This window comes from Tasmannia lanceolata, unplaced genomic scaffold (genome assembly GCF_043159265.1).
Source record: "Tasmannia lanceolata isolate RefF3 unplaced genomic scaffold, GAP_Taslan_0.1 ptg000008l, whole genome shotgun sequence".
Lineage (NCBI taxonomy): Eukaryota > Viridiplantae > Streptophyta > Magnoliopsida > Canellales > Winteraceae > Tasmannia > Tasmannia lanceolata.
The window spans coordinates 22,711,314-22,734,055 of NW_027518685.1; the positions used below are offsets into that span (position 1 = coordinate 22,711,314).

The window sequence follows — 22,742 nt, forward strand, 5'->3', positions numbered from 1 at the left end:
GATGTCACATGGTTAATCATTGTTTGTTTGCTTATGCGTCACCCTTGTCTCCTCCCTAAGAAATCCAAGACAAAACCCCAAAAAACTACAAAAATGTGATTTTTGCTTGGATTTCTTAGGAATGATGCCCCCCCTCTCTCTCTCTCTCTCTCTCTCTCGATGCTCTCTCTCTCTCTCCTCCCCTTAATGATGCTACCTACCAGTCTACCACTACTCTATGTGGTTGAAAACCAAACAGGAGGTAAATTTCTAGGTAAATCCAACACTCGCCTCTTCCCTATTGACTAATTACGCCACTAATCTACGAGCTAAATACCTGCAACCAGACTGAGTTTCCTACAGTGTAAAAGAGTGGTCATAGATAACTAGAGGGGGTGGCCTAGGTAGATCAGGGAGCAAATATATCACTTCCAATTAATACTAGCATTTTTGTCCAATCTCTGTGACATATGTCGTATTAATAGCAGGTGGGTCTAGCATTTGTATCTTGGTGGATCCATAGCCCTATGCCCCTATATAGGGTGCTTCTGCATTGCAGGAATTAAGTACTGGAATTGGCATCCCATTCCTATTCCGACTGGTTTGGGGATTTGGTTAAAAAAAAAAGAAAAAAGAGAGAGAGAATGGAATTTAGGTTAGCAGTAACACCATAGCAAAATTAAAGAGGGGAAATATTGGAATCTATTTCCCCCTAGAGCTTTTATTCTAGAGGTGGTATTTCTGATCGATATATTCTGCCCAAATAGGAATGAGTTTTTTTTATTGATTTTTAATTAAATATTTTATTTTATTTCTCCCATTTAGTTTACAGGAGAATCGGAATAGGGATCGAAATAAGATGTTGATTATGATTCTTGATTTCGGAAATCCAAATGCACCCACAGAGTTTTTACATTTTATATGATGCATATTCCGCATATATTTTTTTTAAAATACAGTAGGGATCCTTGTTCAAATATTCAAAGAACCATTTATTTGTTGAGCAATAAATAGCTTGTGCCCCAAAAAAAAAAAACCATTTTCCGGGTGATTGCTCGCATCCGTAGGGACACCCTTCGTTACCAAAAAAAAAGGAATGAAAAATAAATAGCTCGTGCCCCAAAAATCATCCTATGGGTTAGAACCATCCTATGGATATAATATTTCGGGCAAAACCTGGGGCCCAAAAAATTAAAGTTTTGGATCATTGAACAAAGTGGGCTCCACTGTATTTAATAATTGAAAGGCAATCTATATTTATAAGGTGGACCTACCAAGTCTACACATTTTTTCCCATTATAAATTGTAGATATATGTTAGGCAATTTTGCAGAAATCCATTTCGTTTCTCACTTTTGCATGAGAAAATAGCCGCCGTGAGATGAACTTAATGAGTTAGACAAAATCTTCAAAAATGTGAGCCTATGTGGTTGTTCTTTGTGGTAAAAGCTGGGGTCGATTAGGTGGGAGATGGGGTCGATCTCATTTCCTTCTTATCCTCTCATCTCTATTCTTTTTCTTCTTCTTCCTTCCCTTTCGAGTTGAAGTTGGGGTTAGGCAGGACCCCTACCAGTTTATTCGAAAGATAATCCAATCAAGAGCACAAAGCACTTTCCTATTCCTAGAGATCATAATAAAGGAAAAGTGGGAATCCAAATTCTTCTAACCAACAGTAGAGAGAGTAACTAGGGCCGTGTTTGGTTGCAAAAAACATGAAAGATGACTGGGCATTTTTCAAAATATGGAATGCCAAATGTTGTTTGGTTGTTAAATTTGAGCTCAAATTCCATTTGACTACAAGACATGGAGGAAACATCATTATTAGCTTTTTTCCTAGTTGACGCCTATGTGGTGGACTTGTCTCGCTACTAATCTTCCAATGGAAAATCTCCATTTTGGTGGATTTTAGAAGGGAGAAGAGTAGAATATGTCTTGTCTTGTGCAATCATTACATTCTCTCTTTTTCTCTCTTCTACTATCTATTTTGATAATGACACCCCTAAATTTTTCACATGGTATGACGTCCAACCAAACACCCTACGACTCTTCTCCTATTCTTATCTACCCTACACGTCTCCCATCCTTTTAACCTCCCAGTTGACTACTACTTCCACTACTCTCTCAGTGAACCAAGCAGGGCTTAGGGGAAACATGAAAAACAATGGATTTCCATGGTCTAGTATATGTTTTGGATGTAGCCGAATGCTCAATGGATGAGTGCCGAGTTATATCATCGGCTAGCTTGATGGGCGCATGTTGGGATCTTTGTGAGCGTCTTGGTTGAAGCCTGAGTGGTAGCATAGGTGGTGGAGAAAGAAAAAAATAGCTTGACGGTCTTTTGAACCGTACTACACCTCTCCAAAAGCACTAGGGCTGGAACTAAAACGCAATTGTTTGCTAAATTACCCCCGAAAATTAAAACGAACCAAATCGGGCAGATAATTCGCGTTTCTGGGATAAGTTTCGGATGTAACCGACACCCCATCGAACCATCGACACTTTTCTTTTTGTCTTATTTTTACAAAAAGGGGCCCACTGGATTAACTCGATGAACGGCTCAGATAAATCTTATCCATCCATGTAGAGATCCGACGGTGCATAATGGTCAACACTAAATCATTCTTGTCCCTGTATCTGTTTCTCCGCCTCTCTACTATCTGCTACAGTGCTACAGGAAGCTGTACTTTGACTAACTTCATCAAACCCCTAGAGAGAGAGAGAGAGAGAGAGAGAGAGAGAGACCCAATCAAGGCAGGACCAGAAATTAGGGTTTTTGGATTTTCTTCTCGTCCCTTTCCCAATTGAATCGACACAACTTTACTATTCCTTCTCTTTGATTCTCCGTCTTTTTCTTTTGTCCACTGTTCTAAAGTTGGCTTTAGGAGCAGATACCCTTTCTATCTAGGGTTTCATTTTCTCTCTCCTCTCTCTATCTTTTGTATATATTTTTCTTCTTCGTTTCTGAATCCATGACTAGCTTGATACTTGATACCGAATTACCGATGTAGAAAAGTAAGAGAAAGTTTTTTTTTTTTTTCCTTTTTGATTCTTTTTTATGATCTTTTGGTTTTTGAGTTGCAGGTTTGAATTTAGGAAATCAGTTAGAAAATGAAAGCCTAGTCCTAATGCTGTTATTGCTGTTGTTTTGTTGAAATTGTGTCTGAAATTCGTTCTGTGTGTTTATGAATTTGTTAATTGGGATTGTTCTTTTGCTAGAGCTGAAAATATTATGGTATGGTTTAAAATTAGGGCTTGTTTGATGAATACAGATAATCAAGGTCCTGTTCGTTTACGATTATGGAAACCGATTGTGAGTCCAAAAGCAATTATTTGACTCAAATTTATGTTTAATTTTGAGTCCAATAATTGGTTTTGGACTCACAATCGATTGGCATAATCTCAAACAAACAGGGCCTAGGTTGATATCAGAATCTGTGAGTGAAAAAAATTTGTTTTCGTTGAATATGAAAAATTTTGGATGTATTTGGTGATATATATTTTTGTTTTCTCTTTTCCCCTCAGAGATGGAATTTTGGAAGTTTGAAAGTTGGGATTCCATTCAAAATTTATGATTGTAATAGTCTTCAATTGGAACTAGGAGAGTGATTATCTAGAATGTGATTTGTGAAAAGGGGTGTTTCTATTGGATTTTAGCAGGTTATGCTAGGATTATTCTTATCTTAGCTCGAATTTTTTTAGTATCCGTTAATTCATGTTTTGGGTTTTTGAATACAGTCATTCATGTTTGGTTTTCTTTTACAGATTTGGAATGTGATATGCGAAGAAGAAATAACCATATAAATTGCATCCTATGTGCTTAAATCCTGCTTTCAAGTTGCATCTATGTTTGTAATGCTACTGATTTTGGTCAGGGAATAATGTCTATTTTCGTAAATGGGTTTATTAGCTGTGAAGTGTTGATATAACTTTTATCACACATTGTGCTATCACTCTATTTCTCCTCACTTATGTGCATGCACACACATACATACAAAGACATCTAAGTGGGATTTTTTCGTGCTATTAGACTCCTTAAAAACAAATCCTCCCATGATATCAGCTTTCAATCTTGGCTGTCCCAACAATTATTAATTATCTCTATAAAATGGAGGATCATTTGTTACCTGTTTGTTCTGTTTCATTGTTTATTTATTGATCTTTAAATCCCAGATTTACTATTTGGATCATACAGTAAGTAATAAACATTTAATTTGTGATAAAGGTACTAGAAAACTTGATTTGTATTCAGGAAGTCTGCCATTTTTTTAGTGCAAACACTTCTGTGTTCATATCCATCATAGTATGAGTTGAATGATGAGGTCTGGCATCATGTTGCTTTTGCCGTATTTTTCCAGCTAACATGACTTGGTTTTAAGTTAGTGAACATTAGAAACTCCTACTTATCCTTGTTAGCTCATTGTTAGGGAATTCTAACATGAGGTTTTGTTTTATGTAGGTAGTCTTCGATCAAAGATGTTCTATGCCTAGCGACATAACCCTCAGTAGTTGCTAAGTTCTTAATGGTACACTTACGCGTGACAATTATTCGTCATGTACTTTATTTCATGTGAGACCGAAGATTTTCTTAGATATATGAACCAAATAGGTACATTCTTGCGAAGACGTTGGGACATTACATTATAGCATTGGATATTGACTTGGTTGATTTTGAGGAACTGAGATCGTCGAATAAGTCAGCTGTCATAATGGCTCCGGGAAGCAGCATTTGCAAGGAAGTTCCTGAATCTCAGGTCATGGATCATGAATTAACCACTGCAAGTGACGACTTAGAAAATTTTCAACTCAGTAAGCCTTCCTTTGCTTCTTCAGTTAAAGCAGGTGTATCTTCCACTAATGGCGTTCATGAGCTTCTTGAGTGCCCAGTCTGCACAAATTCAATGTACCCTCCAATACACCAGGTTCTCTCCTCAGTCTCTTCTAAGCTAATGCATTATGCTATCTCTCATTATAATGTGGAGTTGTGGACCATCATCTCATCTATTTCTAAGTTACTGACCACACACGCACACAAATGGATAGATAGATAGAGAGGAATTATCCAATGCTTCCTGGTTGCATCATACCTAATCTCCATTGTTATGCCTCATCTAAATCATTTAATTTATGCATGATCGCCTCATCTAAATCATTTAAGTTTTATGCCTCATCTTAGATAGTTCACTTCCCTAGAAATGCTGTGATCGGGCGATCCTAACTATTTGATCAAGATCAAGAAAGAAAACAGTAAAAAATCTAAACATGCAACAATCCAGTTCCAATGGCCAAACAAGCCGCTAAAGGAATGGTTGATTTTTGGGCTATGGGCAACCCAAGGCAGAGGCCTCCGCATGAATGGTTCATGTCAAATCAACGTGGGGACCATGCGCATGTGAAAGCACGATAATACACGCATACAAAATCACAAACACACGCTCCTTTGTTAACAAATCCTGCTAATTATCAAATGAGGAGTGCTAGCAAGATGATGAATTTTATTCAAGATAAGAAAGTGTACACTATAACCAGCAGTTGCTATACTATAAATCTAACAACGTTAAAAAAAAAAAAGTGTACACTGTAACCATTGATATTTCCAGTTGAGTAACATGAACCGTAAATCAAATGGAATCATCCAGGCATCCTTGCCAGCATAAAAAATGTGTATACAGAAAATGGCATAAAATATTTCAGGAAACAGGTAAAGAAAGCAGTTAATCCTTTGGAAACTAATATGCGTTTTTAGTACTAAAAAACAGTTAATCCTTAGAATGTCTCAGTATTAAATAACCCTGATAAAGATGATATAGAGAGATAGTGGTAGAAAAGAAAATTTAATAGTATTTAGTGCATTTTTAGTAATATTTCAGCTCCATTTGTTACTCCGAACGGATTCTTTGTTGAAAAACATGGCATATTATTGAAGCTAATTGTTGGATTTTCTGAGCTATTGTGTAGAGTTATAAAAGCACATTAAAACCAAGATGACTACCTTGATATTGTTTGTTTGAGAGAACTCTTCTTCCCTGGAAACCTAATATCAGTCTGGTTCTTGGAATCCTTTTCTTTTCATTCTATTAAATGTAAGGCATATACTTCTTTTATAACAAATTAAAGTTGTCCATTGTTGCCATTTGCAGTGTCCAAATGGCCACACACTCTGCTCAAATTGCAAGCTTAGAGTACACAATCACTGCCCTACCTGTCGATACGAACTGGGTAACATAAGATGCTTAGCTCTCGAAAAAGTTGCCGAGTCTCTCGAACTTCCTTGTAGATATCAGAACCACGGATGCCCTGACATTTTCCCGTACTATAGCAAATTGAAGCATGAGCAACAGTGCAGATTCAGGCCTTATAATTGCCCTTATGCCGGGTCTGAATGCCTGGTCACTGGTGATATTCCGACGCTTGTGACACACCTAAAAAATGACCATAAGGTGGACATGCATGATGGGTGCACATTTAATCATCGATATGTGAAATCCAATCCACAAGAGGTTGAAAATGCGACATGGATGCTCACTGTAAGCCACTTATATTGTTTATGTTATTTTTAGGGGAATGATATCAGCACAGCCATGTTTTAATAAGTTCACAAACCCTGCTTGTCTTTTCATTTTGGGATCTGTAATTACTTTTGACGGCTCTTTAAATACTAAAAGACAAGATGGGTTAGTGCAAATATCAAAACATGGTTGTGCTGATATCATTTCCCCATTTTTATTGCTCTATTGTCTATATTAATTAATTTACAGGAAGGTATTATAGGACTGTGCTTCTTCGGCATCTAGTCTTTTACTGTTCTGGAATGTAGCAGAAACTGTTGAGTGGTTATTCTCAGTTTTCCAAAACAGATAAAAATACTAAGCGTCTAAGCCCACTAACATAATAGGACCGCTCCTTACAATTTGCTAATTTGGTGTGGTTCTTTGATTCCATAGAATGTTTGGTTTTCTCTTTCAACTTTTGTTTCCTTGCAGTTTTATATGTCAGGTTTATTGATTTCATTAACCACAAGCAAATTGTATAAGCATCAATTGATGAGTAGGGTAGTAAGTATACACCTTTCTTTCAAATCTAATTCACATGGATCTCTCTTGGGTATGGCATCCTATGTTTAAGTGTTGGAGACAGGGTTGGCATCCTATGTGATCTGTTCAGGTAATCTAAGTTTCACATGACAAGTTGAGGTTTTCCAACTTAAAATAAATACTTTCCCTAAAGCAGTGGTAATGAATATTACATTTTGTGGACCTTGGAAATGACTCTAAAAATCAAAACGATCAAGGTCTGTAAAGAATCAGAGAATCTTGGCTTGCTTACTAGGTATAACTGATAGTCATTGTAGAGGGGAAACTTATTTGTGCCTTCCTTCTCTTATGTTGGGTGTGTATGTCTAGTGGCTTCCCTGGCTGCTCAGGGTGGCTGTCTTGTTGGTACTTGTAGTGTTTTGCTTTTATTTCTTTGGCTCATGTAGAGGGGAAATTTTCTTTTTTTAGCTTTGCTTTTCTATGGAATATTCACTTGAACAATAGAAAGGTAATGGTTGAAAGGGGAGGTTTCAAAGTGCTTAAGCTCTAGGTGCCTCTCTGTTGTTGAATTGTGTGCAACACATTCCATTGACTGCTTCTTCATTTTTTCCATCAGTTACCCTAAATTTGAAACTTTTCGATCCATTATTGTCTCCCCCGGCTTCCTTTGTTTCATTTTTCTTCTCTATATTTTGTGATTATCCATATGATCAGGCTCAGTCATTATATGGCTCTGTTTCCTTTTGTAATCAAATTATTTAAAACCAAATTCAAATATATTTAATCTTCATTTTGTGGCAGTTGGTGCCTCTTTCTACGACTCCTTGACCCTCAATTCTTTGATCTTAAATGCGAGTCCCAGTTTTCTTCTTTGGAAAGGTCAAGTTGTATCAGTAGCTCGCAGCCAAGAACCTATGGGATACTTGGTCTACGTTGTGTCGTAACCGTTTGGCCGAGTGTTGCCTATGCTGGTCAAGTCATGCATGTAATTGGAGGCTTGGACAGTCGTTTTCTAAACTGGCCACTATTATATCACATGGCCAGCTGGCAATTTTTCATCTTGCTCCATGTTTAATGGATTCTTCTTCTGCATTTGTGGCCTAAGAGGTGTCAGGTCATGGCAGACCATTTTGTGTTCCTGGACATGACAGGGAAGCCAATTATATAACTAGGAAGATAGAAACAGTATACTAAGGGATTTGCTAGGGTCCATCGCAAAAGGCATTTCGCGGAACTTCTGTTGCATGAGAAAGCAGCCACCTCATGAATAATGACAAAATCTGTTGGAAAGTGAGCCTATGTGGCTGCTCTCTCATGCAACAGATGTCCCGCGAAATGCCTTTTGTGATGGACCCTAGCAAATCCCGTACACTAATTGTTAAACAAAACAGTAGGATCTACCAACTTATCATCAACAGAGACGAATAATTTTTGAATGCCAAAACCACACTGAATTAAGGTTCCTCACCAACTTAACTATCCACGATTTGCTTTCTCAACCCTTTCTATAACTGTTTTATTTTCTTAGTCCCGATTCTTTCCATGTTTTTGTATTGAGCAACTATGCACTTCTGTGTTGCATAAATTTTAAACATTAATCCTGCGAAAGTTAAACACTCTGCAGTGAAGGGAGAGGTAGGCAATGCGAACATGCCAGTAAATACTGAAAAAGTTGAGACTACAATTCCCTTCACCGGGTAACATAAAGAAGAAATGGATAAGTAGTTACTTTGCCAGGTTCGTAATGCCTAGTGGTGGAATATCATCCTGTCTATGAACCAAACTGTTTCATACGTATGCACTTGTTATCAATTCTCTCGGATTTATGTTAGTATGCTTTTGTTGCACTATGACATGTTCATTCTTAATGATTTTTCACAAACCAGTGACATAATATGCATAACTTACCATTCAAAAAAAATAATATGCATAACTTGTACAATGCTTCATATTTTCATTATCATTTGTAGAGGCTACTGAACGCTGAAATTTCCGGAACACTTCTAAAGAAGTATCAAATAGTCAAATCTTGAAACAACTCATTGCTGCCCTCTTTCAAATATGATTCTACCCCACTTTTATATAAAAAAATCCATCCACCTCAGAATATCTCTGTTTCAATTATAACTTTGGTTTGATCTGCACACCATGCTTTGGGCTCACAGTCCAAAAAGAAGAATAAATGGGGTCTTGGTTAAAAAACTGCATTGACAAACAAATGTGTAGCAGTAGAACATTTGGATGAGATAGCGTCTCTTCAAGTCTTTAAAGATGGAATCAGGTCAAAGCATGTGTACACCATGGTTCATGTAATTTTGTGATCACGACCCCAGGTTCCACATGTGGAGCTACCCTTGTTTTGGTTAGGAGCATGACCCTTCATGCCGTCTAAACACATTCTTTGTGTTCATTTAAAGATGAACATACATGTGTGGATGCTAGACATTGATTCCATTTTTGGTATGTGCCTTGACATTTCAAAGCACTATTCCAGTAATGTATGCATCTACCCCTGCATAACCGGGCATCATTTCTTAAGGTATGGCTATAGTAGTGAGATTCTATGCTAGCATGGATACCCATGTTAAGTTGTAAACTAACTTCTCTTGAATGTCAAAGGATTTTGAGTGGGAAAATAATAACTAAAGAACTAATAAACATATGATGAAGCCAATGGATAAGAGCTTCAATCTTTCAACTTAAAGGGTCGGTCTTGGTTCTGAGGCAAGAGGCTAAAACAAGTTTTTGCAGGTGGATTTATGACAGCCACACAATGTAGATGACATGATAGAAATGCTATCTTGATTCTTCGTAGCAAAAAATGCAGTAGAAGTTATATTATCGGAAGAAACTTTTATAGCATTGTTTTGATTCTATTTGAATGCTATGCACAGGTTTTCAATTGTTTTGGGCAGCACTTTTGCCTTCATTTTGAGGCCTTCTTGCTGGGAGTGTCTCCTGTTTATATGGCGTTCTTGAGATTCATGGGTGACGATAACGAAGCAAAGAACTATAATTACAGTTTGGAAGTGGGTGGGAATGGCCGGAAGCTGACGTGGCAAGGGGTGCCTAGGAGCATCAGAGACAGCCACAGGAAGGTTCGAGATAGCTACGATGGACTGGTCATTCACCGGAATATGGCACTCTTCTTCTCCGGCGGCAACAGGCAGGAGCTGAAATTGCGAGTGACCGGTCGTATATGGAAAGAACAGTGAAAATCTAACAACTGCAAGTGTATTCCCAGCTCTAATGGCCACATCCTTTCCATGTTAATTGTTAATAAAACTATAGCTGTAAGAGTAGGATTTGGATGCCTGAACGTGCTTTCTTTGAGACTCAACTCACATCTACTTGGTGTTGTACACTCCTTGTGCTATTATTTATGAAATGATGTATCATTTTTATATCATTTTTCATTTTTACATAGCTCTAGGGGTTTTGGCGTATTGATTAGGTAGTTAAAACATTTGGTAGTGTAGAGTTGCGGAAGGGGGCAACCTGTGGAGAGGAGAGCGGGCTAAGAGATTACTCTGTGTGTGTGTGGGGCCAACGTTATTGGGCGATCTTAGCTATTCATCTGTTGGGTGCCAACGCATATAAGACATGGATGGGAAATGCTATATTCGTCACCTTTTTCTTCTCGGGGCCACTCCTTATAGTGTAAAAAAAGATTGGTCATATATGAGCCAGAGGAGGGTTGGCCTGGGTAAGAAGAGGGGCGAATATACCAAGAAAAATGAATTGTTTAGATCATCCTTTAATGTGGGCCCGTTATACTATTTGGTTGAGTGCTGCTGCAGGCATGTGACCCATAAAAAACTCTTGTGTGTAGTATATACGACATGGGATTTGTCTATGAAACCGCAGAATACTTCCTTAACTATAGATATCTATGGGCATAAAATATCTTATATATAAAAGATATATTTTCCCCGCGGGAGAAATTATACGGTGGTTCTATAGAAAAATCAGTGGGGCCCACCCATTTGGATGATTCAAATCATGTTGGGATTTTTGGCATTTTGTATTGCCTTGCAAGACCATTTCATTGCCACCGATCTAATTTCAACCTGTCGTACTCTAATGCAAGGTTTTAAATTTCGGTTTCGGGGTCAATTTCGGTCCTCATCAAAACCAAAATTTCAGCCGAAATCCCAAAATTTTGCACTGGGCAGTTGAAATTTCAGCCAAAATTACCAAAATTTCGGTCGAAATTTAGTACGTTTCGAAGATTTCGGGTTTCGTTTGTTTCGATTTTGAATTTCGGACTTCGAATTTTCGGATTTCGGTCGAATTTTAAAACCTTGCTCTAAGGTACATCATGTTATTGATGGAATCTTGGAAGATCCCCTTAACCGGATTGACCTATATTCCCACTCCATTCACGAGGTGGCTGGTGTGAATTGAGATTCCATTTAGCTGTGATCACCTCATTTAGCTGTTGTCTCCATTCACGAGGTGGCTGGTCTGAATTGCGACCGTCTAGCCGTGAAAAGCCTTTTGTGATGTACGCTAGTAATTCCCCTACCAAAAATAAAGTCATTTGTTTCCTTCACCAACAAGCAACCCAGTCACGTATTTCGAAATATTTCCCACGCAACACGTTCAGTTGGTTGCGTGATGTAATCGGCTACCAAAAATCAAATCTCGCCGGAAAAACAAACAGTACATTAGACCTTCACAACTCAAAGGCTTACTTTCAGGGGCGAGAACCAACAAATGAATGGTTTAGATCATCAAAATATGTGGGTCCCACTACATATGTTTTTTCTTGGCACAAGATATCTTCCTGGAACCCGATATTGAATACAAAATACACACCAAAAATCTGATGAGCTATCATCTCTTCTAACTCAATGGTAAAGACTTTCTTTTTCAACCTCAGGTCGGAGTTTTAATACAAGCTTACCTAAACCAAAAAGAAATAACAAAGAAAGAAAGAAGAAGCACGCGCTTTATATTGTATTTTATGCGCCTTTTCATTGATTTCATTACTACAGTTCCTGAACTTTAAGTCAATGCTAATCTTCATTCTCTTATTTTATTTCTTAACTTTTTTCAGTTCAGATCGGAGGGTTAGGTTCATCCTATGGAAATAATTTTTGGAGCACAACCTATTTACATTGTGCCCAAACAGATGAACGGTTTGGATCTTCGAAAAAGTGGGCCGTACCTACTTTTTCCAGACTTCACACGTACACAGCCACGTGAAGTCCGGAAAAAGTAGGTACGGACCACCCATCGTATAAATTCTCTTCAAAACAATATACCATTTTTTATAGAGTTCATTGATTTCTAGAAAACAGAGGCTACCAAAAGATGTTACATTGACTGACTATGTACTGCCCATGTATTTGCTTCCTGAGTTTTTTATGCTCCATTTTTTAATATATTCTATAGAGAGGGATTATATGGGGCCCGCTCGGGCACGTACACTAGCAGGGCATCTGCCCTTGATATTTAATCCAACAGCAGCCCCTTAAAAAGTTGAAAAAGTGGGCTGCTGTTGGATTAAATATAAAAGGTGGATGCCCTGCCAGTGTACGTGCCCCGATCGGGCACTGTATAAAATCTCTTCTATTGGAATGATATATTCAGCCCCTTTTATTCCCTGGGACACCCCCTTCTAGTGTAAAAAAGAGTAGTCATAAATACACTAATGTGTGGTGGCCGGGGAAGAAAAGGAGGCAAATTTATCACTTCCCTTCCTACTATATATATGGCTATATTCAATTTAATTTCTTCCCATTCCCTAAACCACATCATTCTCCATTGACAACTTCTCTGTTCGTTTACCATGCTGCTTCTTCCCATGTCTCCTCACACAGTCCAAACCATCCATGGATCACAACCCATGTCGTCGATCGGGAATCTATGGCTGGAAAGTGATCAAAAGATCGTCATCTCACACCCAGATGATAAAGAAGGTACGGCTGAGATTGATGAGGCTAGTCTATTTGGGTCTATAAGAATAGGTATTGAGATGGACGGTGACGATTACACGAGCAAGTGCAAGTGGTTAAGGTCCCATATCATTGGATTGGACGCCGAATTTGATTCGCCATTTGGTAGCCGTCGGATCACGTACTCAGATCATACGGCTTCGGGAAGGTTCCTCCGATTCGTCGAAGAGTGTTTAGAGAGAAATGTGCTCCCATTTTACGGTTAGTTCTTAAAACGTAATGGAATTTTAATTTATTGTCTTTTATTTTGCTTTATTTGCAAACTAAAGTACATGTCATGCTTTATGTCACAGGTAACACTCACACGGTGGACAGTTATGTGGGCCTCCACACGAGCAAGCTAGTGAACGAGGCTTGTAAGTACATCAAACGTTGCATGGGCGCTGGATCAGACGATGCCCTACTCTTCTGTGGGACCGGATCGACTGCCTGTATCAAGCGATTGCAAGAGATGATGGGGGTTGCGGTCCCATCAATCTTGAGGTTAAGGATGTTGGATTGCTTGCTGCCCTTCGAGAGATGGGTCGTGTTTGTGGGCCCTTACGAGCACCACTCGAACCTTCTCTCATGGAGACAGAGCCTAGCGGAAGTGGTAGAGATAGGCGTGGATGAAGAGGGGCTTTTAGACATGAAATTCTTGGTGGATGCACTTGAATCTCCCCAGTACTCTACGAGGCCGAAGCTGGGTTCGTTCTCGGCTTGTAGCAACGTTACGGGGACTTACGTGGACACTCGAGCCATTGCACGTGTGCTACGTGAACATGGTGCATATGCGTGCTTTGACTTTGCTTGCAGGTACTTGTTTTTCAAGTTTAGTTTCTTTATTTTCGAAATAAAACAGTTGTTAGCTTATCTAGATTGTGAGTCTGAATTAACTTGGGGTTGAGCCTCTAGCTCAATTTTTCTACTAATCTTTCTTTGGTTGCATTTGCAGTGGGCCATATGAAAAGGTGGAGATGAAAACAGGAGAGATGGATGGATATGATGCTGTGTTTTTGAGTCCCCATAAATTCATTGGAGGACCAGCAAGTCCTGGGATTTTGGTGATGTCCCCTGCTCTCTATCGCCTCAAAGGCGCACCACCCTCTACCAGTGGCGGAGGAACGGTTCGCTACGTCAATGGCTTCAATGAAAATGTGTGTCCTCTATCTTTCTTATTCACCAAATTTTCAAACAATTGAGAGATTCACAATTTTTTAAGGCCCCAACTTTAAAAGTTTTATTTTTAATTAAATGCAAATTTTCTGAATAGTTTTTCATTTTCTTACATGTTATTTAAAAATTACACCAGAGATTCAAAATTATTTGCCTCATCTTCTTTCCCGGGCCACCCCATGTAGTGTAAAATAATACTCATTAATACACGAGAAGGGGTGGCCCAAGGAAGAAAAAGGCTACGATAATTAATTTTGCTGGCCTAACTATTTCCCAATCTCAATATTTTATCTTCTTTCCGTGGATTGGTTATGGCCCAAAATCTAGACGGGTCCTACAAGTCCATGTGATAAGAAGAGAAAAGTTCAACCATTGATTTTTTTCAACCCTTGATCTAACGGTGGTTGTTTTGAAACTGAAGGAAACTCTGTATTGTGAGGATTTAGAAGAACGGGAGGATGCGGGTACGCCTGGAATCGTGCAGAAAATACGTGCGGCACTCGCCTTCCGTGTCAAACAATATATGGGCCCCGCTCTTATACATGCCCAAGAGACTTTCTTGATACGAAGAGCCCTAGAAAGATTACTGAAGATCTCAACCGTTCATCTGCTAGGGAACACGTGGGCTGATCGCCAGCCGATCATCTCATTCCTCGTGTACCCCAAGATCGCACGTGGGAAACACCTACACTGTCGCTTTGTCACCAAACTCTTGAACGACTTATTTGGAATTCAAGCGCGTGGGGGTTGCATGTGTGCGGGACCCTACGGCCACATGCTGCTCAACATTGATAGAGCTCGGTCCATGGCGATCCGATCCGCGATCGAAAAGGTCAGATAATCTCCACCGTTAAAATTTGCTATTTTGTTGAGACAGGTGGACCCCACCCTTTAAAAGCTTGAGGAATGCTAAATTGAAGGGCCCCTCATTTTGATAGATACACACTAACCCCTCTACATACTTCTAAACTAGCTTCATGGGCTCTATTACAATGAAAACAGGGATACGAGGGATTGAAGCCCGGATGGACGAGAATAAGCTTCAGCTATTATACATCGGTGGAGGAGATGGAGTTCGTGTTAGACGCAATAGAGTTGATTGCAATGTACGGTCACAGGTTCCTCTCTCTATATAACTTCGACTGGAGAACTGGAGATTGGACTTTTATAGACACTACTAACAACACCAACAAGGCCACACAACTAATAATCTCAACCCTGCGATCGGATACAGTCAACGGTGATGATCAAATCCGTAGCTGTATCTCGGATGTCGATTTGGGCGCGAAATATGCGGAGTACATTGGCATTGCTAGAAGGATTGCTGAGACTTTACCGGATTTTCCCGAGGAGAGACCACGCCCGAAATATATTGACCCACAGCTTGTCACCTTTATGATTTAAATTTCAACCCAACAGGTCAAGAGGTTTAAGCACAAGGTTTTTGAATGTAATCATTGACCAACACCGTCCACGTGTACGGTGGGGATTTAGTCAGGATACAATTTGGGTTGATTAGATAGTTTCCTTTGCCTGTTTATTTTTCTGTTTAAATTCAGATTTATTTTATTTGCTTAGATATAAATGTTGAAATTAAGTATTTATTATTTATTATAATCATGGAATCATCACAATCAATATTATCAGATTGTTGTATATTTGTGGAGTTGGTCTCTACTGTTTATTTTTGGGGTGTAGGGCTACCTGGAAAAAAAGCCCAGAGTGAAAGCCGTCATAAAGTGGGCCGCCGAGGACGGCGGATTCGGAAGCGTGGTGGTATGTTACGGTCCTAAGTGGGAGCCTGCCTAGGTATGGGACCGGGTGGGACCCAGCCTGGTATGGGACAGGTTTAAAGGGCCTTGCCTAACGCGTTCTATCAGTTCTGGAGCTTTTGGCGTATCGGTAAGGTACCTAACACAAAACTTGGCTCCGCAGCATTACAGAGGAAATTCCTCAGCAATGCTGTAATATCAAGCGGAACAAGGGGTGTGATTTGTGTGAAAATATCAAGGGGTAAATTCCTTGGCAATGCTGTAATATCAAGCAGAACAAGGGGTGTTGAAATATCAATTAGGGGTGTAAAAATATCAAGGGGTATGGAATTGCTATTTCGACAGCCCTTGCTTTTAGTGGGTTGGAAGAAGTCCTCCGCAACGTTGCAGAGCCAAGTTTTCAGAACTGGGCCGGGCTGGGTGGACCTGTGGGTGCCCGTAAAAATACTGTTAAAAGTCAGACTCCGCATTTTCCTTTTTTTTTTTTTTTTTCATTTGCCAAACCAATCGGTCTCAATACAAATTGCCATTACTAACTTGCCGCTACTAATTCGATTGCCAATATTAATTTAGAATCCCCACGTAATCAAATTTCCCATTAACAGTAAATTTAGGGAGTGATAAATCGACTCCCAAATATCATCTAGAGAGAGAAAGACACATGTATTTGTATTTGGGAGTCGATTTATGATATTTTCACCCCCCTTCATTACGTGCACACCCCCTTATAACCTGATTTGACGTGAAAAGTGGGCAACTTTATGTCAAATCACGTTATAAGTTATAAGGGTGGGTGCAAGTACTGCAGGGGTGAAAATATCATCACCCTAAATTTATCCTAAAAATTTAAGTTCTTTAAGTGTTCCTTATTCAGTCGGTTTTCCATATCATGGATATTTAGCTCCCATGTCAATGCCATATTCAACGCCCATCCAAAGCCATATTCCATGATCAAGCTATATATTTAAATTCAAATTTGTTAAGCTCATGTGTGTAATTTTATGGAATCCCTTCCTTTCAGGGCAACATTCTATTTTTTATGATTTCTCTTAATGGATAAATTAATTGCTCTTTATATATTATAATAGGGCTGCAACAGGGTCGGCTTGGATCGGGTTTTTCAAAATCCTAGCCCAACGTTGGATCCCATTATCTCATCCCTAACCCACCCTGACCCTGAGTCAGGGCCAAAAAACCTCAACCCATTGCCCGCCCTACAGGGCTCAGTGCGGCCCTGATTGGCCCTAATGAGAATACATGTTAAGAGTGCCAAAAATAGAGCAACCACATATCATATAGAACAAAATGATCAATAAACAGAGAAGGGGAACAAAATAAGACAATATGAAATCAACAACATGACGGGCAACAAAGATAATTCACAATAATAATCTAAAGAAACATCAATCCAAGATAATAGATAACATTATCAAAAGAAACATGCATAGATGATTCAATTCTATAATAGAAAACTTAGGGTCGGGCCGGGTCATGGTGACTTGAGACATTAACCGAGAACCCAACCCAACCTTGAGTCAGGGCCTAAAAAATGAACCCTGACCCGCCCTCAAGGTTGGAAAATCCAACTTAGACCCTGTTCGGGCTTAGGGCGGGTCAGGGCCAAACTTGCACCCCTAATTATAACGTGTAAAAAAGAAAAGACAAGTTGTAATAAACTTTAACAGTGGTTTAAAAAAGGCAAGACAAGTTGTGTTTGTGCAATTATAAAAAAACAGGTGGCCCGCAGGTCCACCCGGCCCGTGTGGGTGGGGTTCGGGTCAACCAAATTGTGACCCGTAAGATTCCGTCATTGGCTTGTAACGCCGTCAAATTCATATACGGTTCATGTCAACCTGTCATGCGGTAGACGCCGTTAACTGACGGTAAACGTTAGCCGTTCTGTACCGTTTTCATCATACGGAGTAGGTATGGAGGCTGTTAGGAAGAAAATGAGGTTTCCTATAAAAAGGAATTTGGAGCAATCAGAGGGAAAAATCAACACACTCTCCATTGCTCTCTTACTTTTTTTTTCTTTTCCTGGTGCTTTGCTTTTATCGATCCGATCGAGAAACTTCCTTGCTCGCGATTATTGCATGGCAACCAATTTATGGAGGCGAGGATTTGCGAGTGTTGGGAAGAGATTCGTGGAACGAAATTGCATAGCTAGGTAATTTCATAAGATCTTACATGATCGTTTTTTCTGATGAATCTGAGTCTATTTTTATGTCTAGTTTAGCCTATTTTTTTGCTAATTTGGCTCCCCCGTTACTACTATTTCTACGGGCAGGTAATTTTCTAAGATCTGAGTTGATTGTTTTATCTGATGAATCTGAGTCTATTTTTATGTCTAGATCTAATTTCAGAACTGAAATTTGTAGTTTTTTTTTTTTTTTTTTGATAATTTGGCTGTAATTTTCCGAGATCTTACATGATCGTTTTATCTGATGAATCTGTGTTTATGTTTTCTGTCTAGATCTCGTTCCATTTGACTCCCCCAACATCTTCCGAACATCATTATTACTTTGTTTTTGCACTAATATTAAATTTTTGGTAGAAGAACAGTGGAACAGGTTTTATCTTATCTTTTTCTTTCTCTCTCTCTTCTCTATCTCTATTAATCTTTTTTTTTTTTTTTTAAAATAATGACACTCCTACTTTTTCTACTACTCTTTCGAGATAACTGGTGTGCAACCAAACACTACCACCACTGTTCCTTTATTCCTGCACACTCCATTTTGACTTTTTATTCTACTTGGATCTAGGGAAAAATTGTGGCTTGGAAAGTTTAGATTCCATGGGGGGGAATTCCAAGGTCTAGAAGGTTTGCAATTTTTCTTGAGAACAGGAAAAATTCTTGTTTTGGGGGAAAAAAAAATCCATAGATAATAAATTTACAAAACACTTGAAAATTCACTCTCCCTTGGGAAATAATTTCATGAAAAACGTTTTACCCATCCCTGTTTTGATTGCAGGAATTTCATGGAAAATAAATTTTTCTGAGTATTTCATGCTTTTCCATTGTTTGATAATAAGTGGTGCTGCTCAAATCCTCTGAAGTGTGGAACTAGGTCCTGTCTTATCACCTTGTTGGTAGCTCAATTTTACACCCAACAGTAAGGTTAGGTATGGAAAAAAAGGGACTTGAACCATCTCAGTTAAAGTTTTATTTACAGGGACCTTTAATTTACAATGGCAATAATAAATTTTCCAAGAAAAAGCTTTCCTCAAGAATTTTTTTTTTCCTGCAATCCAAACCGGGCGTAGACCGCCCTTAAATTTTCGGAAAGTTGTCAATTTTCCTTGTGGAGAATGCCACGTCTCGAGTATTGCACTGAATGTTCACGGATTGTTGGTTGAGCATTTTTGTCGCTTTTGGGCACTTATCCGCAAATGTTCCTTGTTTCTATGGCTACTTTAGTTATTTGCTCCGGAGTACTCCTTTTAACTTTCGCTTTTCAAATTTCTCTTTCAGCGCGTGGTGAGTGTGGGATCATGTCTGATCAGTTGTCTCTGTCTCAAGATAGCGAATCTCGCTCAAAGGCCTATTTAAATTGCAAGAAAAAGCATTTATTGGGAAATTTATTAAAAAAAATACGAAGTTAATGCTAAATTGTGAACAGAGGTGGACATCTCAGATCTATAAAAAAAGGGCTGTCATGTACGAAAATAGACCATTTAGGACGAAAATACCCCCCCTTTGCTTTTTCCCACAAACTATGTAGGATCTAATCCCTAAGCAATTTCACCTATCACCTTTTCTTTTCTTTCTTCTTCCCCAAGCAAGTTCCAACGTGAGAAACAGTCATTGCCAATACCTGGGTTGATGAAAAACAACCATTGCCAACGTAAAAAACAGCCATTGTTCTTTGAAAAAAAAATGGGAAATGTTATTCGCACTACCGTATTTTGATGAGGACACTTCTCACTTTATTAAAAGTATTGTATGGCCCGCACCATAGGATGATCCAAACCGTCCATTAGATGGGCCACAGCCTAAATAGGTTGTGCCCCAAAAAGCATTTCCATAGGTTGATCATAACCCTCCATTTTGTACAAGGACTGTACACATCCAACTTAACCCCTAATGTTTAAAAAGTTACAAGTAAACCCCCTGTGGTTCAATTTGTATAAGGTAGGCCCCCTCTTTTGAAACACTGTAAATGCTAATGAAGACCCCATACAACCCTCCAAACCCCATACCCGAATCCAAACACTACAAAAAACATAGTGGGCCCACATTGTTTGGATCATCCAAAGCGTTTATTTGATGGGCCCTCACATATATAGAATGCCCATTCTACTGGACTCCATTCGGAAGTCCGAAATTTTGTTTGGATTTCCGAGTAGGGCTAGCAGCCGATGGTATGTCCTCAGATTAAAGGGTTAGGATGATCCGATGGAGCTGATTTTTTCGGCACACCCTATATATGTGAGGGCCCATCAAATGAACGCCTTGGATGATCCAAACAATGTGGGCCCACTGTGTACCTCGGAACCACTAGGGAACCACATTTTATACCTCGGAACCACTAGGGAACCACATTTTATACCCCGAAACTACTACGGAACCACATTTTATACCTTGGAACCACTAGGGAACCACATTTTATACCCCGGAACCGCTACGGAACCACATTTTATACCTCGAAACCACTAGGGAACCACATTTAATACCTCGGAATCACTCTTGGAACCACTTAACACCTCAGAACAACTATAATATGGTTCCCAAGTGGTTCTGGGGCCTATGTAATGGTTCCAAAAGGTTTAAAACACTCAGGTCAGTTTCAAAATACTATTAGAATGTTCCAATCACAAGTAGTACTTTTGGAACCATCATTTAGACTCTTGGAACCACGTAACACCTCAGAATAACTATAATATGGTTCCCAAGTGGTTCCAAAAGGTTTAAAACACTCATGATCAGTTTCAAAACCAATTTCATACTATTAGAATGTCCCCATCACAAGTACCACTCTTGGAACCATAATTTAGACTCTTGGAACCACTTAACACCTCAGAACAACTATAATATGGTTCCCAAGTGGTTCCGGAACCTATGTAATGGTTCCAAAAGGTTTAAAACACTCATGATCAATTTCAAAACCAATTTCATACTATTAGAATGTCCCCATCACAAGTACCACTCTTGGAACCATAATTTAAACTCTTGGAACCACTTAACACCTCAGAACAACTAGAATATGGTTCCCAAGTGGTTCCGGAGACTGTAATTTTTCCACAATGTTTAAAACACTCATGATCAGTTTCAAAACCAATTTCATACTATTATAATGTCCCAATCACAAGTAGCACTCTTGGAACCATAATTTAGACTCTTCGAACCACTTAACACCTCGGAACAACTATAATATGGTTCCCTAGTGGTTCCGGGGCCTATGTAATGGTTTACAAAGGTTTAAAACACTCATGATCAGTTTCAAAACCAATTTCATACTATTAGAATGTCCCCATTACAAGTATCGCTCTTGGAACCATAATTTAGACATACTTGAAGCTATGTTTATCACCCAAGTAGATTAGTAAGTAATGGTATTTTTTTTGGGAAATGTTGTCTACACTACTATATTTTGATGAGGGCACTCCTCACTTAATTAAAAGTACGGTATGACCCCCACATAGGATGATCCAAACCGTCCATTAGATGGGCCACAGCCTAAATGGGTTGTGTCCCAAAAATCATTTCCATGGGTTGATCCTAACCCTCCGATTTATAGAGGGTTGATCCTAACCCTCCGATCTATAGAGGGTTAGGATCAACCCTCTAACATTCTAATCGGAGGGTTAGGATCGACCTATGGAAATGTTTTTTGGGGCACAACCTATTTAGGCTGTGGCCCATCTAATGGACGGTTTGGATCATCCTATGGTGCGGGCCATACAATACTTTTAATAAAGTGAGGAGTGTCCTCATCAAAATACGGTAGTGCGGATAACATTTCCCATTTTTTTCCAGAGAACAATGACTGTTTTTTACGTTGGCAATGGCTGTTTTTCATCAACCCAGGTCTTGGCAATGGCTGTTTCTCACGTTTGAACTTGCTTGGGGAAGAAGAAAGAAAAGAAAAGGTGGTAGGTGAAATTTCTTAGGGATTAGATCCTACATAGTTGGTGGGAAAAAGCAAAGGGGGGTATTTTCGTCCTAAATGGTCTATTTTCGTACATGATAGCCCTTTTTTTATAGATTTGAAATGTCCACCCTTTGTTCACAATTTAGCATAAACTTTGCATTTTTTTAATAATTTTCCCAATTCTATTCTTAGTTTCTTTTCATAATTTAGAGGAAAAAAAGGTATGATTATAATTAGGGAATTGATATATTCGCCTAGGGGTGCAAGTTTGGCCCTGTCATCCCTGACCCGCCCTGAACCCGAACAGGGTCAGGGCTGGATTTTCCAACCCTGAGGGCGGGTCAGGGTAGACCCTGACGCAGGTCGGGTCGGGTTCTGGGTTTATGCCTCGGGTACCCTGACCCAGCCCGACCCTAAGTTTTCTATTATAGAATTGAACCATCTGTGCATGTTTCTTTTGCTAATGTTTTCTATTATCTTGGATTGATGTTTCTTTAGATTATTATTATTAATTGTCTCTGTTGCCCCTCATGTTGTTGAATTCATATTGTCTTATTTTGTTCCCTTTCTCTGTTTATTGATCATTTTGTTCTATATGATAAGTGATTGCTTTATTTTTGGCACTCTTAACAGGTATTTGCACTAGTGTCAATTAGGGCTGGCTCGGCTTGGCCCTGCCCAATCAGGGCGGGTTAGGGCCAGCATTGAGCCCTGTAGGGCGAGCAATGGGTTGAGGTTTCTCGGCCCTGAC

General features: G+C 39.2%; 2 protein-coding genes across 3 annotated transcripts; both read left to right on the forward strand.

The window, feature by feature from the left end:
* Window positions 1-2,653: 2,653 nt before the first annotated feature.
* On the forward strand, window positions 2,654-10,418 carry LOC143884840 (E3 ubiquitin-protein ligase SINAT2-like). Of its 2 annotated transcripts, XM_077388655.1 has the most exons (5): window positions 2,654-2,990; window positions 4,435-4,501; window positions 4,585-4,897; window positions 6,116-6,502; window positions 9,904-10,418. In XM_077388655.1, exons 3-5 carry the CDS (start codon window positions 4,685-4,687, stop codon window positions 10,222-10,224), a joined length of 921 nt encoding a protein of 306 aa, XP_077244770.1. In that variant the 5' UTR covers window positions 2,654-2,990; window positions 4,435-4,501; window positions 4,585-4,684; the 3' UTR covers window positions 10,225-10,418. The 2 variants fall into 2 exon arrangements, with proteins under 2 accessions (XP_077244770.1, XP_077244769.1); XM_077388654.1 differs by having other exon boundaries at window positions 4,435-4,897.
* A 2,170-nt stretch (window positions 10,419-12,588) lies between these two features.
* Window positions 12,589-15,783, forward strand: LOC143883443 (uncharacterized). Its single transcript, XM_077386789.1, has 5 exons — window positions 12,589-13,173; window positions 13,266-13,767; window positions 13,907-14,108; window positions 14,549-14,959; window positions 15,130-15,783. Exons 1-5 carry the CDS (start codon window positions 12,807-12,809, stop codon window positions 15,529-15,531), a joined length of 1,884 nt encoding a protein of 627 aa, XP_077242904.1. The 5' UTR covers window positions 12,589-12,806; the 3' UTR covers window positions 15,532-15,783.
* Window positions 15,784-22,742: the final 6,959 nt, after the last annotated feature.

Bases quoted from the DNA above. Each gene is read 5' to 3' on its own strand.
- LOC143884840 (XM_077388654.1), top strand. From the start codon at position 4,685: ATGGCTCCGGGAAGCAGCATTTGCAAGGAAGTTCCTGAATCTCAGGTC. The intron at 4,898-6,115 runs GTTCTCTCCTCA...TGCCATTTGCAG, and splicing joins TGTACCCTCCAATACACCAG to TGTCCAAATGGCCACACACT. The intron at 6,503-9,903 runs GTAAGCCACTTA...TGCTATGCACAG, and splicing joins ATGCGACATGGATGCTCACT to GTTTTCAATTGTTTTGGGCA.
- LOC143883443 (XM_077386789.1), top strand. From the start codon at position 12,807: ATGCTGCTTCTTCCCATGTCTCCTCACACAGTCCAAACCATCCATGGA. The intron at 13,768-13,906 runs GTACTTGTTTTT...TTGCATTTGCAG, and splicing joins TGCTTTGACTTTGCTTGCAG to TGGGCCATATGAAAAGGTGG. The intron at 14,109-14,548 runs GTGTGTCCTCTA...TTGAAACTGAAG, and splicing joins TCAATGGCTTCAATGAAAAT to GAAACTCTGTATTGTGAGGA.